Below are 18,181 nucleotides of genomic sequence, written 5' to 3'. Positions count from 1 at the left end.
TCCGGGTGTAAAATGCTCTGTTATCCAATGGGAATGGACGCTCAGCTCTTTGGGTCCGTAATACAATAAAGGGTACTTAATCAAATAGGAATATAATTATCTTTTAAATAACGTTAACTAAAGGGAACAATCTCTTTGACACAGCTGAAGCTCTGGCCTTCCTTAAAAACGAACTAATTTAATAAAAATCACAGTTGTATTACTTACAATACATTGTTTTTTGAGAACAAACATTGGTGAATAATGCACCATAATACATTCTGACGAAAAATAAAAATTATTATGAATACAAATAAAATAAAAGAAGCCTCCTGTGAGTTACTACAAGCTATACAGTAGATTTTAAAAACGTTTTATAGAATAAAAGCTCACTGCTGGACGTTGTAGAAATGCGTGTGTGCACCACGACAAAGGAGCCTCATTCACTTTACATTGGCGTTGTTTGCGTGGTGCCGACACGTAAATGTAGCAAAGTTCGTGACTCCACCACGCAATGCAGTGTTAAGGAGTCGTGGTGGAGTCACGCATTCTGGTGAGATCAGGTTGGGTCAGATTGACCCGAATACCATCTCTGTGATATAGACATGTAGGGGGGGGTTCCAAATGCATGACATGAACCATTTTCATTTTACTTGTTTATTGCACTAATGAAGGTAAGTAGAAGAAGTTTCATACAAAAAAAATACTTGAAAGTATTTTTCGTAGATTTTCAAACTTTCAAACGGGTCAATTTGACCCTGAATGTAACAGGAGGGAGCTTTATACCCCAATCAGCACTTTTGAAACAGGAAGTGAAATAGAGGGATATGAGGCATGGCTAGAATGGGTGATCTGTTTGGTATTTTGAGCAAAACACTTCATAGACATGTTTTTTATATTTTGTTATATATCTGAGACCTATGCTATTGCCTAAAAATAGCTTGATAGGTGACCTTTAAAGGTGATAATCCGCCCACCCACATCATGGTAGAATCTCAATTTAATGACGAAAAAGAGGGGACTTCCCGATATTCAAAACATTTTAGAAAACAAATGGTGAGAAGATAAGGTTTCATTTTATTTCAAACCTTTATTTATCCAGGTGTATTCCATTGAGATCATTGATCTCTTTTTCAAGGGAGACCTGCTTTTGTAAGGTGTCAAAAAAAATCCCCTCAGTGTTGATCCTGACCACAAAACAATCATTCAAGATAGAGGTATGAGGCATGGCTAGAATGGGTGATCTGTTTGGTATTTTGAGCAAAACACTTCATAGACATGTTTTTTATATATTTTTATATATCTGAGACCTATGCTATTGCCTAAAAATAGCATGATAGGTCCACTTTAAATTACGAAGCAAACCTGCATCACCCAAACTGCTTCTACATGTCTTAAATAATAGTATGGATTTGTAGTGTTTGCTAAAACTGTTAACATAAGGAATTAAATAAGGTGAGATTTTGTTTTACACCTTTGGACACGTGAACAGCTCTTGTCTGCTTTCAAAAATACTCACACTCAAGACCACATCCTCCCACCTGTTGACCACCCTAGTCATATAGTGGAAGAAATAACAAACAGTTGTGGTGAGTTCGCAAATGGACAAATCATACGTGATGCTGGCATATCTTTACTTTGATCTTACTTTTATCTAGCTGTGACGGTAGAGTATCAAAAAATAAGTCTTCTTTGAACAGATGGTAGGTCAGGTTTTCTTAAATTGCTCATAAGCCAAATCATCGACAGAGACAAAGATTTGTTGTAACGCTCTCTTAATACACAATTAATAAGTCTTCTTGTACTCGTGTCAGCTTTGACTTTGAACACACATTTCTGCCTCCTGTTTAGTCTTCATCATTGGTCTGCTCGCTAATGGATGGGGTTTGAAATCTTTGCCTCAGAAGTGGAAGAAACTGGGAAACATCAATGTTTTTGTTCTCAACCTCGGACTCGCTGATGTTTTGTACCTGCTCACACTCACACTTTTGATGGTGTACTAATTTATGGGGAGTAAATGGATCTTTGGAGATGTGCTTTGCAAGATAACAAGATTCTGCTTCATCCTGAATTTGTATGGCAGCATTGGGCTCCTCACTTGCATAAGTGTGTACAGGTACCTGGCTATTGTCCATCCGATGAGAGTTATGGGAAGAATAACTGTCCTCCACTCTGTTGGGATCTCAGTCTTGGTTTGGCTGTTGGTGAGCATTCAAAGTCTTCCAGACATGTTCTTCAGCAAAACGTTTGGAAACAAGACTGGGAAATGTTATGATACCACCGGTAAGATCTACATCGAGGATTACCTGAAGTACAGCCTTGGATGGACTCTCACTGGGTTTTGGATCCCATTCCTGATCGCTCTGGGCTGCTATGGACATGTGATTGTTGTGCTCTGTCGCACAAACACCACTGACAAGGTACTGAAACAGAGATGCTTGAAGTTGTTGTTCATCTTGATTCTTCTTTACTCCGTTTGTTACATCCCTATCATGTATTGAAGAACCTCAACCTCTGGTCAAGAGTACTGTCCAAACAGAGACAATGAGAGACAATGCCGTAAATGTTTTGATGGAGTCTACATTGCTCATCAGATAAGTCGTGGCCTTGTGTGTCTGAACAGTGCTCTCAACCCTCTGCGGAGAGGAAAATATTCCTGCTCAACTCAGACAGCTGATCCTGCGAGCTCGTGAGACGTTCAGCCGTTTGCTTCTGTCAAACTCCAATTCTGTGCCTGCAGCACAAACTGCAGATGAGGAAATAATATCTTTACATTGACAAATTGTGGAGTGCCACTTTTCTAGTTGTATGCATTGACTACAAGATGAATGATGTTGCCTGCTAAATAATTGACATTTGTTATGTTTTTGTAAAACATGATGCAGTTTCAACATGCTGACAAATGTGCTTAAAAAACAGGAACTGAAGATTAACCACAGCCAGCCAGCCAGTCAGAAAAGGTTTTTAGGTTAAAAATATATCCACATTCATTAAACCCTGTTATTATAAAAAAACACAAGAATAAGTTATACTCTACAAATGCTGATAATCTTTACCACAACAACAAATATATCAAACACATTATTGCATGATAAAGCCAGAGTTTGTGTTACTATATTAATTTAATAACTTCAAGGTCTTAACAAATGTTTTAGTTTTCTGTTTAGATTGTGCTATAAGCATTCAATTCATTAATAAATTGTTGGCTTAGTTCCTGACCATTTCTTTTTATAAATATATGGAATTTTCCAAAAAGAATAAATAATTGCACAATATACAGCTTGATATTGTCAATGTTAATCTTAACTAAAATAAGTTGGCTACATAAATCCAGAATATTCTTGTATGTATATTGGGACTGAGAAGCACTACTCTATTTACTGTATAGGAGGTGTACAATTCTTCACCAGAAATTAAACGTTTCTTTTGGTTTTAAACGCCCAAACACCTGTCATTGTGAAGGGGGTCCACGTAGACGTTGGGCCGCAACCGGTAAACTGCCCAGATAAACATCGGCAATGTCCGAACAACTGAATATATATCGCAAACTTCAGCCAAAGCAGATTAAACAATATGATTGAGAACATATTACAATCGTCAAAAGGTAAAAATAAGTGTGTTTTTCAATACTGTATCAATTAGGGGTGTATCCGTATTCGTCCCGTACCGCCACGGTTCGGACGTTACGGTTTGGACGTCACGGTTCGGTACATGCAGTCACACGACGAATACGCCTTTTTTTATGAGTGGGAAAAAAGTCTGTAACTCAGGGCAGTATCCATTACACTAATCCAGGGGGCGGTATTTAGCCTAAAAGCTGTTTGCCAGCAGCCCTTAAACAACAAATGAAGAACAAGAAGAAAACACAACAAAACGAACAAAATACAAGAAGAAGAAAAGTTAGTATGGTGATTTCAGATAACACACAGGAGCTAGACCCACCTGCTTCTTTTAAATCAGCTGTGTGGGAACATTTCGGGTTCCCTTTGGACTACAATAACGATGGAGTGCGAGTGGTGGATCGGGCGAGGACAGTGTGTGTCGGCGTTGTTCGACAGTGGTGCGGTATGCTAATGGTAACACATGCCAAACATGCTAAATCATATCAGAAGGCATCAGCCAGCTCCAATCACCGGAGCCCGGCAAAAGACAACAGCAGTTCAACAGCTTATCCCCACTGTATTTAAGAAGCCAATAGACATGAAAGCCGAGAGACCAAAATAAATAACCGAAGCTTGGCATAGCCTATATATATTTCAACGACTATGCGCCCTTTAAACATTTCTTATTATTTATTTTGTAATATTTTCAAGACATTGAAATATCTGTTCAATAGAGCCTTTTCCTAGAACTTTAATCTTATTTATTACTACCCTTTTATTTATTTATTTTTTGGTTTGTTTTTTACTGCTTTTTATTGATTCTACCGTGTTGTGTAGGCTACTGTTTTTATTTTGTTCCTTCAATATTTTTCTAGCGCAGCTATGACTTGTGCATAGTGGCGTAGCCAGGAATTATTGTGTGGGTGGGCCTGGAGAAATGTAGGTGGGCCGAACCCGTACCGAACCGTGACCCCCAAGCCGAGGTACGTACCGAACCGTGAATTCTGTGAACCTTTACACCCCTAGTATCAATGCTATGCGGTTAAAAAAATGGCTAATCGTAATTAGCGCGTTAGCATGCTAGCGACGTTAGCATGCTAGCAACATTAGCATAGACTGTTTAATCTAAGCTAGTGCTAGAAAAAGAACACTAAAAATGCTACATATAAAAATGCTCTGCAACATGTATTAGACCTGCATTCAAAAAGTACTTTACGAACCAAAGTAAAGGTACTCAATAGCCGCGTTCACACCAAGTACTTTCCTGTACTTAGTTCCGGCACTAAGAGCCCCGGCGCTTTTAACCCCAGGGCACTTAGTACAGATCGCGTTCACACCGGAGTACTTTTCCCTGAGGGAAGATTACGCAAATGAGCCGCTGACGTCACTTCTTCTTCTTCTGCTTTGGCTTTACTGGCAGGCCACAAACCACTTCACGGCGAGTACAGTAGGTGGCGGTATGCACCTTAAAGTTGTTTGCAATCCGCTGCAAAACAAGAGAAGAAGAAGAAAAACTTCCCGTGTATACTGCGACGCCCACCCACTCGCTGTACATTAGGCGTCTGTTGTTTACCTTCCGACCTCAGACATGATGGAGATGGAGTCGACTGAAGTTGTGCTGTTTGTGCTCATGTTATACAGCTTTGTAACTGAGTTAATGCAGCCTGAGCAACTTGCGTACAATAACAAAACAAGCCGAGCACGAGTGGTGGTGGAGAACGCTTTTGGCAGACTGAAGGGCAGGTGGCGGTGCTTGATGAAAAGAAACGACTGCAAGATGGACAAGATCAAAATCCAGGTGGCAGCATGTTGCATATTACATAACCTTTGTGAAAGTAATGAGTACAGGGACGAATGGACTGCCTTACCGGCGACCCAGCTTTATGAGGCATCTGAACAGCGTGTAAATTGTAAACATTTTGACAATAAAGCTGATCTTTTGTACAGTGCTTTTGTTTCTCTTTTATTTTCCAGTCAAGACAGGCAACATTACAATAGTGTACAGTGTGGCAATATAATAACAATAAACTGTGCCAGGTGTGTTGTATGCACAGTAAATAGGCTCAGCAGCAAACCCACCGTTATTATTTATTATATATCTTCCTGAGACCCACTGCATCCGTCTGCCATAAACACTATGGAAACATACATGTTAGTTTCGGCCCATAGTGGACTCCGTTTTGTGTTGTGTAAAATGGGGGGGGGGGAATTAAAGGTTTGCAAATCCCCATGTCCTCCTCAGAGGACAATCATAAAAACATTTAGTTTTAGGTCAAATAATATTTAAAATTATATAAATTATCATATTTGTGTATGTGCCCCTGCCATTCCTCCACAAGGTTGCAACATTGATGATAAATAAATGACAAATAAAGCTTTGCCAGTTTATAACCGATGAAACATGATGTTATCAGAATAATCACTTACATGTGATGTATAGGATGCTACACAGGTCACTAAAGATAAAGTGTCAGGAGAAATAAGCAAGCTACAGGATCTGTTTAACAGTAAATAGAAGTTCACATTTTTAATGTAAATAAAATAGAAGTTGTACATGTAAATTAACATTATCAATATAAAATAAAGTGTCAGTTGTATCAAGACTATATAATAACAGTAATAACAATAATATAAAATGAACTGGTGAGCATCTTGTCCTCCGTTTCCTGGGCCTTGGTGAACAGCACCATCTGATCCCCGTGCATCGACTCTTTCACCACGGCACGCCGGTCCTCCAACGCCTGGGCGGTGTCAAAGAAATTCGCATCCCGTGTCCGCTTTCCTAAGAGGGGAAAATAAGCAAGATACAAGATCTGTTTAGTCGCCATGTAGTTTTACAACATACTAGGAATGTGTTTTTTGTATTAAATAGAATTAAGGTTTCACAAATCTGAAACTGTGTTATAAAGAATCTTTTGACTCTCTGGGATAATCCAGTCCAGATTTGATGAGTCTAGGTATAGTGGTTTTAGATCAGGACCTGGTCTAATGTGGTCTACATGTAAAAAAAAGCACTGAAATCTCCCTTTTTTGTATTTTCACAAATAGAATTAAGGTTTCACAAATCTGAAACTGTGTTATAAAGAATGTTTAGACCCTCTGGGATAATCCAGTCCAGATTTGATGAGTCTAGGTATAGTGGTTTTAGATCAGGACCTGGTCTAATGTGGTCTACATGTAAAAAAAGCACTGAAATCTCCCTTTTTTGTATTTTCACAAATAGAATTAAGGTTTCACAAATCTCAAACTGTGTTAAAAAGAATCTTTTGAGTCTCTGGGATAATCCAGTCCAGATTTGATGAGTCTAGGTATAGTGGTTTTAGATCAGGACCTGGTCTAATGTGGCCAGGATGCGAAAAAGCACTGAAATCTCTCTTTTTTGTATTTTCACAAATAGAATTAAGGTTTCACAAATCTGAAACTGTGTTATAAAGAATGTTTAGCCTCTCTGGGATAATCCAGTCCAAATAAATCGGCTATGCAGCGATTTAAGAGGTTCAAACACGGAGGATTGTGCTTCATGTATGCTTGAACTTTGTTTAATGTTGTTGAGGCAAGTTTTCGTACCGGAAGTCATGTGACCTCTAGCCCGGATGTTTACAATGTTTGTGAGAGAGTAAAAAGGCGCGAACATTTGTAAATGCCGGTCTAGGCGAATACGTTTTCACGCTGTTTCATAATTGTACCAAGAAGGAAATAAACATGATTGTGAACATCAGTTCGATGCGTAACGTTCTTTCAAGACAAAGTTACAGTGTGTGTACCTTTGCGTTTGGTTGCTGGTAAGGGGGCCGAGCAAGCGCTGTGATCTAGAATGCAAAGCTCGCTTGTTTCCAATCCCGAGAGTTGTCCATCCTCGCCTGAAACAGACGATTAGTGCCATGAGTTAGTGAAGCAAATTACAGAAACACTGCACAGTTATTCACAAGTCCAAACGTTTTCATAGCGGCCGAGAATATCTAGCTAGCTAGATGTAGCTAGCTCGGGGCCGGTGTTAGCCTATTCAGCCTAGCATGGCTAGCTTGATCTACTGAGCAAATAAAAGTACATCTGAGACCATTATTGTGCAGATTAAAACCCCAGTGCATGTAGTTGATTTTACCTTCGTCGTGGTCGTCATCGTTGGCCACTGAATCCGCCGTTTGTAGTCCTGCCTGAGTTTCTTTATTTTTAGCCGGTATGCCGTGGGGCTGTGCACGATTCCCAGGTCGAGTGAAAGCTACTGAACTGGCTTCAGTAGCATTCCCTGGGTCGCGTCCTCGGCGTAGATCTCCAGAAGCGCAGACACCTCCTCATCATTTCTTGATGCTTGCCATAACTGCTTTCAAAAACAACTCCGTCGGTGCGCTGGGTTTTTGTAGCGAGGAAAAACAATGGCGGCTCTATACAACATTTTCACAGTTGTACGGGGCGTGGTTTGCAATTCGCCCAGCCAATCAGCACTGGGGCACTTTTTACCCACAGGAAAGTACGATCTCTCAGCGGGCACTAAAAATGGGGGTAAAAGTTCTCGAGATTAAGGGGTACTAACGGAACTAAACGCGAAAAGTACGGTGAAAAGTACTCCGGTGTGAACGCGGCTATTATGCAATTGTTCCTATTTCAAAATAATATATAGGCCCTACATCGTTTTATTATGTTGCTGGATTAACATTTTTGATGCGTTAAAGAAACATCACTTGAATGTTGAAGCTGGTAATGGTGGGGCTTATTTTAATAACTTTAAAATGATACTGGTTAACTAAACTGAATGAGCTGAATGAATCTGTGATCATACATAAACATTCATTAAAAAAAAATTAGTAACCAAAGTAAGCAAAGACCTTTTATAAATGTACTAGAGTAAATGTACAGTTTTCCCTTTGAATTGTAGTGAGATAGAAGTACAAAGTAGCAAAAGATTGAAATGCTCCAGTGAAGTACACATCTCTCAAAATTGTACTTGATTAAATGTTCATAGTTACTTACACCACTGAAAGTACCATACAATTAAGATACTGCGTTCAAGTATCTCAATATTGTACATCATTATAATAATTTAAGTCTATATATTTAGTTACACTCCACCAATGTTGTTAGCTATTGTTGTTGGATAAGAGAAACCTAACTTGGTATGAGATAAATGATCTTTTGGTTCATTAAAGTGACTGAGGAGACATTTGAATTCATGAGACAAAGAGGACCAAAAAACTCTCTTTGGACCCTAGGGAGTGGAGGTCTCCCGCCTGCTGCAGCTGGTCTTTCCTGAAGCGTCCATCCTCTGCATCCTGCCTCTTACCCCGGCCCTGTTTCAGGTGACATGACATGGACGTGTGAGTACTTCCAGCCAATATTAAACTTGTGTTCATTTTGGTACATTGCACTAGAAGGTTAACCGGCTATGTATTTAACATCACCACGCTCCCAAGCTACTACTCAGGGCTGTATCACTTTATTACATGTCCAAAATGTAACTTTTGTGTTGCACTACATGTTTTTTAATGAACTATCAGCATTATTACTGATTTATTTTTTTATTTTTTTAAACCTTGCATGCAAAAAAGAGAAATATGTCATTTACTTTCTTGTCCAGTTAGTGTATAACGAGCAGCCCAAAATCAACTCATGTATCGGCCTGCATTAGTCTTCTGTTATATTATATTAGGACAACCAGTTTAAAGCTTTTGTTCATCTGTGATATGAAAGAATACTTCCTCCATCACTGATTAAAACAAGCTCATGTGAGCAATTTTCAAGTTCACCGGGAATACAAAAAAGACTGATAAAACTATAGGTGGACAGATTTAATTGAAATACTAACAGTTTGTTTGCTATGCAAATAAAACACAATGTGGTTATATTATTCTTCAATATAACATGTTGTATTCTGCTTGTGGTTCAATGGTTTTTCTTATCTATTGATATTTTTTCCTAAACATTCAACATTATGACGGTTTCTTATATTCCATAAACCTTACCTAAACATGTGACAAATACACATTCTAACTGCCCAGTAATTGTTAGTTTAGTGCACCTGCAAATCAGCCATCCTCATGTCACTCATATATCCACCTGTTATTTTTCATATTGTTGCTCACTCAAAAAGATGATCAAAATGGCAAACACACACTGACAAAGAAAAACTCTCAAAAATCACTTTTGTGCTCATCACGTGGTAAACCTTTTGCTATAGATCAGCTAAAACCTTGACTTTCACCCCACCTTGTGGCCATTGTTTGACATTAATTTCACCACAGCTCCCAAGCACCAAAAAGAAACTTGAGACCTCGACTTATATCTATCTTTTAATGTGTGGCATAGTGTGACTGTAGACTTCTGTCTTTGCAGTTTGCTTATCTAAACCTGAGCTTTAATTTAAATGTGCCCTTAACAACATAAAAACTATTCTCCTCTATATATTTTTAAGTCAAATCTTCTCAACTTAGTTTGTATGTGTATGTAAAAAAGCATTTGAGGTATTGTTTCACAGTTACATGGTAAACTGGCGTTAATCAATGGTATTAGTAATGCTGTTGTGAATAAATGAAAGATAAAAGACCATTAAAGGTGGAGTAGGTAATTTTGGAGAAACCAGCTCGAGATCGCTAGAATTTGAAAATACACAGCCGGAAAAAATCTGCCACTTCCTTACAGAGCCCCTCCTCCAACACACACGAACGCGCACATGACCAATGAGGGCACGAGATAAGTTTGTGCACAGATGGAAGGCTGACAGGCAGGTAGGCCATCCAGTTATTTTAGCCGGGCCGGCTAAAATGATTGGTCGTGCTTTTTACAGTACTACAGCTTCCACAGATGACATTTTTTTATGGATTTTTTGTCAAAGCACTTAAGATATTCATTGCTATCGGGATGTTAAGAGCATTCCATGGAATATAACAAAAAGTGAATCTTGAGCCGGTGTCTCAAACTTTCCTACCCCACCTTTAAGTACACATAAAGTTACATTTTCCAATTAAGTATAATTCTGCTTTGTGTACCTTAATAAACATTTCAATTGAAAAACAACAACATTTAGATCAATTAAACTATATTTCCCTTAATCTGCAAGTCTGTTTAAGAAGGCTTGGTAAATTCTTGTTTTTAGTAGGAGCTCTACCATTAGAGGGAGACTTTTACCTTTATTTTCATTTGTTTAAATTACGAAGCAAACCTGCATCACCCAAACTGCTTCTACATGTCTTAAATGATACATTAGTATGCACTTTAAGTGTTTGCTAAAACTTTTAAGGTAAATAAGGATTAATATAAGGTGAGATTTAGTTTTACACCTTTGGACATGCGAACAGTCCTTATCTGCTTTCAGAAATACTCACACTCAAGACCACATCCTCCCACCTGTCATATAGTGGAAAGAATAACAAACAGTTGTGGTGAGTTCGCAAAATGACAAATCATACGTGATGCTGGCATAACTTTACTTTGATCTCACTTTTATCTAGCTGTGACAGCAGAGCATAAAAAAGGAAGTCTTCTTTGAACAGATCGTACATGTATGTCAGGTTTTCTTAAATTGCTCATAAGCCAAATCATCTACAGAGACAAAGATTTGTTGTAACGCTCTCTTAATACAGAATGAATAAGTCTTCTTGTACTCCTGTCAGCTTTAACTTTACACACACATTTCTGCCTCCTGTTTACATCTTAGTCTTCATCGTTGGTTTGCTAGCTAATGGATGGGGTTTGAAATCTTTGCTTCAGAAGTGGAAGAAACTGGGAAACATCAATGTTTTTGTTCTCAACCTCGGACTCGCTGATGTTTTGTATCTGCTCACACTCCCACTTTTGATGGTGTACTACTTTATGGGGAGTAAATGGATCTTTGGAGATGTGCTTTGCAAGATAACAAGATTCTGCTTCAACCTGAATTTGTATGGCAGCATTGGGTTCCTCACTTGCATAAGTGTGTACAGGTACCTGGCTATTGTCCATCCGATGAGAGTTATGGGAAGAATAACTGTCCTCCACTCTGTTGGGATCTCAGTCTTGGTTTGGCTGTTGGTGAGCATTCAAATTGTTCCAGACATGTTCTTCAGCAAAACGTTTGGAAACAAGACTGGGAAATGTTATGATACCACCGGTAAGATCTACGTCGAGGATTACCTGAAGTACAGCCTTGGATGGACTCTCACTGGGTTTTGTATCCCATTCCTGATCGCTCTGGGCTGCTATGGACATGTGATTGTTGTGCTCTGTCGCACAAACACCACTGACAAGGTACTGAAACAGAGATGCTTGAAGTTGTTGTTCATCTTGATTCTTCTTTACTCCGTTTGTTACATCCCCTATCATGTGTTGAAGAACCTCAACCTCTGGGCAAGAGTACTGTCCAAACAGAGACAATGCCGTAAATGGTTTGATGGAGTCTACATTGCTCATCAGATAAGTCGTGGCCTTGTGTGTCTGAACAGTGCTCTCAACCCTCTGGTTTACCTCCATGGAGAGGAAAATATTCCTGCTCAACTCAGACAGCCGTTCCTGCGAGCTCGTGAGACGTTCAGCCGTTTGTTTCTGTCAAACTCCAACTCTGTGGCTGTAGCACAAACTGCATAATAATATCTTTACATTGACAAATTGCGGAATGCCACTTTTCTAGTTGTATGCATTGACTACAAGATGAATGATGTTGCCTGCTAAATAATTGACATTTTTTATGTTTTTGTAAAACATGACGCAGTTTCAACATGCTGACAAATGTGCTTATAAAACAGGAACTGAAGATTAACCACAGCCTATTAAGTTTCACTGTATTCTTTAGAGCAAGGCTGTGGAGCTAAAGTATAATGATGTAATACTGTAGTTGGGTGCAGGGAAGCCCAGTACCATTTGTTATGTGTGTATATTGGCTTAAAAGGGAACATGTTAGAGAAATAAAATATGTCGCAAAAATATCTGTCTAGATATACCTTTCTTTCTGTCTATAAATGAAGCACTTGCATTACATTAGTGGAACTGATGAAGTTGATGTACTTAAATTATTTGTGCATTTTCTGTGGTTGTACTCACATGGTCGAATGCAAAAAGCATCAGCTATATAAATGCTATGTAATGTAAATATCCACCTAATACTTTGAAACAGGATTGACAGTAACTAGAGTCGGGACTAATAACTGATGTTAGTGATCTATGTACCGCAGTTATAAAGTAGATAAAGGATTTAATCGGCGCCGGTTTACAGTGGTTAATAAGTTAGTTTTGGGTCATAGGCTACACTGTGTAACACAGAGCTACAGTCTTGCTTGCCCAGTTCAACCGTTATTTAAGGTCAGAAATATCGGTTAAATGGTTTGATTCTGCTTCCAGTATGCAATAGGCTAATGCTTTCTAACTGTACGAAACTGACAACAAGTTTGGTTGTTAAATAAGTCCAGCATCAATGCAATGTTAGTATATCCAGCTACAAACTGCCGCACCACTGTCACTTGTTTATTTAAAGTTTATTAACACTCAACATGTCCAAATTCAACTTGCTTTATAGTTATACTTATGAGATTTGTATAAAAAGAAACAAGACAGGTTTTTGAAAAAAAGAAACATCGTCAATCAATTTATTATTTTTGTAACTTTTCACAGGCATTGCAACATACAAACTGATGATAATTAATTGTCAGAAAGAGGGGAAAGCAACATTGTAAAACTAGTTCATGAAACACTATACTGCATGTTAATTATGCAAAGATCCCATTTTTATTTTCTTCAAAAATACATTTCAGTAGATTGAATAGTGCTAATGATTTGAACAGTTTAAAGTTATTATGAATAAGACTTAACAACACTATCCTACTGATATATTAATGTTATTTAATGGCGGGGCGTGTGGCGCAGTGGATAGAGCCTTGGTGTTGGGATCAGGGGGGTCACAGGTTCAAACCCCACTGCAGTCAGCATGTTGTTGTGTCCCTGGGCAAGACACTTCACCCCAAATTGCTCCTGTGGGGATTGCCCACAGTATTGAGTATGTAAGTTGCTTTGGATAAAAGTGTCTAACAAGTAACATGTAATGTCATTTATTATTTCATAGTTTCTGTCCCACTGTAATTTACAGATGTTTTATCTCACTCTTATCAACTCTACAGCTCACAACATCATCATGCGGTTATCTATTCATTCTTTGACTTTGATGTGGACTTCTTGGTCTTTATCAAACATCCAATGAGACATCTACAAGATACCCAAACTAAAGCAATGATCAGTAAACCAAATGCTACAAAGACTGCTATCACATCTAGACAGTGATAGGCATACCATGGCAACTTGTATGACTCTGTGCGCAGATGGGCTGCACCCTTGTGCCTCATGACGAACTCCATCCAGAAAACGGCACTGTCTATGGGTTTCATTGGTTTGTCAAGATGAAGCTGTGACAGTTTAACCATGTTCTGTTTGTATGGTTTCTTTGGGTCCAGAATATTCTTCAGAGCACTAGTCATGGACTCAACTTCCAAGGTTGTCACTTCTACAATCTCGGCCACTTCCCGGGACTTCAGACGCACCATGTTGTCGTACTGGTCAAAGATGAGAGGAATGCCCAGAACTGGGACACCGTGGTATATGGCCTCGTAAATTCCATTAGTACCCCCATGCGTGACAAAAACCTTGGTTTTAGGGTGACCTAGAAGATCATTTTGAGGCAGCCATTCAACCAGCATGGTATTGTTTCCCAGAGATTTTGGTCTTTTCCCCAAGTGTCTCCACACAACCTTTTGGGGGAGGTTTGCAAATGCTGAGGCGATTATCTCCGATATATCAGGGCCCAGGTCGCTAAGCAGGGTCCCCAGAGTCATTACAATCACCCCATGCTCACCAGAACTCTGCACAAATTCCTCCAAATCTGATGAAAGAGGCTTGGAGGGCTTTCCTTGGAAGCCTCCGATGTAGACAACATTGGGCATGGTGGGACGAGGAAACTCAAATGTAAAGTCAACCCGCATTAGCCAGAGATCAGCACCCTGGATGAGAGACAGGGCGCTGACATCAGGTCCAAAATAATGATCACACACAGCCTGGTAAGGTGGATTCGAGACATAGTGGTACATGTAAGTCATTGCACTTTGCCGGAATATGTTGTAGATTCTCTGGAAAAAGTCCATTTTGTCAGAGTGGTCAGAGAACAATGCAGGGACATAGGAAAGAGGTGATGGAGCAATGGCAAAGTGTCCCTCGCCATTGAAAAGCCAACGTACATTGAAAACCAAGGGAAGCTTGAGATAGTGTGCTAACAGCACTCCACCTGGAAATGCAGGGTCAGTCAGAAACATATCATATCCAGTTTCCTGCAGCTCCTTAATAAGTGTCTTATTCTCGAAGATGCTGACAACCAGTTGTGCCACAACTTTCTGGTTCTCCCCCATCATGTTGAAAATATTCCTATAAAACTCAAGGAGCGCCCATAGTGAGCCTTTATTCCGACGGATCTCTATCGACCTCTTCAGGAAAGAGGTCATGAAGTCTTGGCTCTCTAAGTTTTGGGATTGTTCCTGGATGACAGTGATGGAGGTGTAATGTTGGGAGAATTCTGAAACGTACCAGCTGGTGGAGGAACGAATAACCGTGATCTGATGGCCCTTTGAATGAAGCGCCTCCAACAGGATTTTCATGTTTAGCCAGTGGCTCCCATCTACCGGATAAACCAGCACTTTTCCACCATCACAACTGGAAGGCAGGGTCGCTGAAAACAGCAGGATGAACGCCAGGGCTGGATATGACCCCATCACTGTATAGGAGACAAAGACACTTTACTGAACAGATTTGCAGTTCATGCTGTGATCAAACTGCTAAATTGTCATCCTATATTTTGAACATTAACTTCTCAACAACAAATGTACCATCCAGCTAGGAAGACATGGAGCAACGCAGCATTTCTTTAGAGTGGTTTCTGGACACCTGACAAATGTGAGTATAATACAATTGGTTAATAAGCTTGATTAACCTTGGTTTTCCTTTTTTTCAGGCTGGTTTTGTGGATTTCATGCCATTTTGTTTTAATTTGTAATTGAGTTACACCTTTATTGTTAACATTGTTTACATACATAATTTATTATACATTCAATCTCCCAGACAAATAGGAGAAGATCTTTTAATATATTGTCTGTCTTTTTTTAGCCTAAATTATAGGCATGCTATGTAAGCAATAATGCAGTACCTCTTTTAAACCTGAGTGCTTTCAAATGTCTGATGAGGCCCGTCTTTATTATATTTTTTTATACTCCCCATCTACAAACATGTTTTGAATTTAATCTATATTTATTGTGTTTATGATCACAGCCAAAACAGTATGTCTTTTTTCAATCTGTCTCAATCTGCCACATTGTGGTCATTGTCCTTGTCTGAGTTTTCTCCTGGAACTGTTATGTGACCTATAGCACCAATTATACCAAGTCAAAGTCCTTGTGACCCTTAACCTTTAAAGTAAACATCAGTGCCCTGTATCATCTTAACATGAGGTATTTTTGTAAATTATTGTGAGCACAGCATGATATTCAATGCAAAAGTTATTATCCTAAAATGAAAGCCAACATACTGTAGCATGCATTGTGGTGTCCACAAAAACGACATCTCATTGCGAAATGCAGCACACAGGACATGGTTAACCACGGCCTAGATTATAGACTGAGCTTCAATGCCTCACTTTGAGATTAAATACAATGTGAACTGGGGCATGAAAGCTTTTAAAATACGTTCACATTTGTGTTTAACCTCTTTACACAAGGGAGATTTTTCTAAGTAGCAGAAGTATGTTGAAGCAAAAAGGCCTGTTAATGTAATGAGCTTAACTGTGAAGAAATTCCTTTGTACAAACTTAAGATAAAAATTAATTACACATGCAGAAACGCACAATTTCTTAATAAAATAGCTCCTCACCTCAGCCTTCTACCTCAGACCATGAAGAATCCACTGTCCGAGTTTATCAATGAGCTGTCCTGCTGAGCTGCTGGTGGGAATGCAAGTAAATGTATAACTCTGCATGATCCTGACTTAACCTTTTTGCTGCCTGTTTATCCAAACAAATGCAACCATGCGTAGGTCCCCTCTAAACCCTCCGCCCATTTTCCCCCCTGTTCTGACTGTTATGCTTCTTTGTAGCAAACACCATCTGGATATGATTTTACAAACTTCTGGAATGTTTTAGAGCTCTGATGCATTCAACCCAACATCAAAGTAGCATCTGCTCTCTGCAAGTGCACACCAATAGTTTTTGGATTCATAAACTGTAGAGTGTGTCTTTAGATAGATAGATACATACTTTAGTCCTTTGGTACTCTATTCTCTTTTTTAATGAAAACAACAATTGATTTCCCTTCCTCCTCTTCTATATAGTTGTACAGAGTAAACTTAGTCTGGTAACTTTGTTTCTAAGTACCTTTCTAAGTAATCAATGTCATGTTCCCGTATGTCTGGATGACCTTTGAATTGTTCAATAATGAGTACATTATCTCGCATGGCCAGGTAACTTCACTTTCAGCAATGGTTAACTTTTTGGCACTTTCTTTTCCCCACATTGAGATGTTTTTTACAATAGTTTCCCTGCTTTTAATTCTTATGAGCACAATTGCCAAGAAACAAACTATGTGGTTTTACCCTTAAAGCTTTGCAATTCTTTGCTTTAAAACACTAAAGTCTTGGTTGTTAAGGTGTCAAGGCGGTTAAATAATTGTTTTTTTATTATCTTAGAGCCAAAAATTGAGTATCTTGAGTGTCAAACTCAAATACACAGTGGGCCAAAATAAAAAAATTGGTACTAGTCGAGGGCCGGACTGGTTCAATGTTTATTGCAGAACTTATTGAAATGAACTTATTGCACATATTAAACCTGGGACTAACACAGCTTAAATGATTGCCTATAAAAACAACATTAAACATTAAATAATCAGTTGCATTCATTTCTTATGGCTCTATCTGCAGCTTTTCCGGAGTCATTTCTTATGATTACATTTTTCCACAGGCCAACAACAGCTTCAAAAAAACTTCCCTCAAAGAAAAAAACAAACATGCCCTGTTGTCGCAAGAAAAAAAGTGCAGAAGGAAACATCCATTGAAACTCAGTTTGCTGCTCTGTGATGCTAGTTTAAGCCAGATACTTGGCATCTCATCTTGGGTGCAAGTTCATCAATGTTTGGGGTCAGGCTCTGAGCTGAGGAGATCCTCAGGATTGAGTGAAGGTGTGCGTGCAATATACCGGCGGGCCAGATCTAATAGTAATTAAAAATTATCCTGCGGGCCGAAATTAAATCCACCACGGGCCAGATTTGTCCCCCGGGTCTTGAGTTTGACACATGTGTCTTAGAGCAATGGGCCACAAGTACAGAATGTATTATTATCTTTTAAATAATTTTCTAAAACAGCTGCACTGCATTTTTTGTTTTAAACAGTGCATTCGTCAGGAACTAGAGGCAGACCAACTTGTGACCTTTTGTGTGGAGGTTATGACTAGTCACAAAGGTTACATTTAAGAGCAGGATATTGATGTAGTGGTAGCTAGAGTCAATAGAGTTTATTTGAGAACTGACAAGGTACACAGACAGAGATACTTGAGGTTGTTCATCTTGTTTCTTTTGTACCTTGTTGTCATACTGGTCATGATAGATGGCCTCTTAAAATAT

At 39.0% G+C, this 18,181-nt stretch overlaps 2 protein-coding genes and 1 pseudogene across 2 annotated transcripts; 2 read left to right on the top strand and 1 right to left on the bottom strand.

Moving 5' to 3' along the window:
- LOC117483408 overlaps positions 1-2,757 on the top strand; it is an 8,270-nt pseudogene extending 5,513 nt beyond the window's left edge.
- An 8,278-nt stretch (positions 2,758-11,035) lies between these two features.
- On the top strand, positions 11,036-12,458 carry LOC117483476 (P2Y purinoceptor 1-like). Its single transcript, XM_034131836.1, has one exon. The coding sequence runs from the start codon at positions 11,157-11,159 to the stop codon at positions 12,132-12,134; it is 978 nt and encodes a 325-aa protein (XP_033987727.1). The 5' UTR covers positions 11,036-11,156; the 3' UTR covers positions 12,135-12,458.
- A 646-nt stretch (positions 12,459-13,104) lies between these two features.
- On the bottom strand, positions 13,105-16,538 carry LOC117483350 (UDP-glucuronosyltransferase 2A2-like). The gene is made up of 2 exons (XM_034131646.1): positions 16,443-16,538; positions 13,105-15,294 (listed from the first exon to the last, which is right to left on the bottom strand). The coding sequence occupies exon 2, from the start codon at positions 15,290-15,292 to the stop codon at positions 13,682-13,684; it is 1,611 nt and encodes a 536-aa protein (XP_033987537.1). The 5' UTR covers positions 15,293-15,294; positions 16,443-16,538; the 3' UTR covers positions 13,105-13,681.
- Positions 16,539-18,181: the final 1,643 nt, after the last annotated feature.

Source organism: Trematomus bernacchii, unplaced genomic scaffold, assembly GCF_902827165.1.
Source record: "Trematomus bernacchii unplaced genomic scaffold, fTreBer1.1, whole genome shotgun sequence".
Lineage (NCBI taxonomy): Eukaryota > Metazoa > Chordata > Actinopteri > Perciformes > Nototheniidae > Trematomus > Trematomus bernacchii.
Note: the sequence above shows the minus strand (reverse complement) of the source record. Positions and strands in the feature narration are given on the sequence as shown.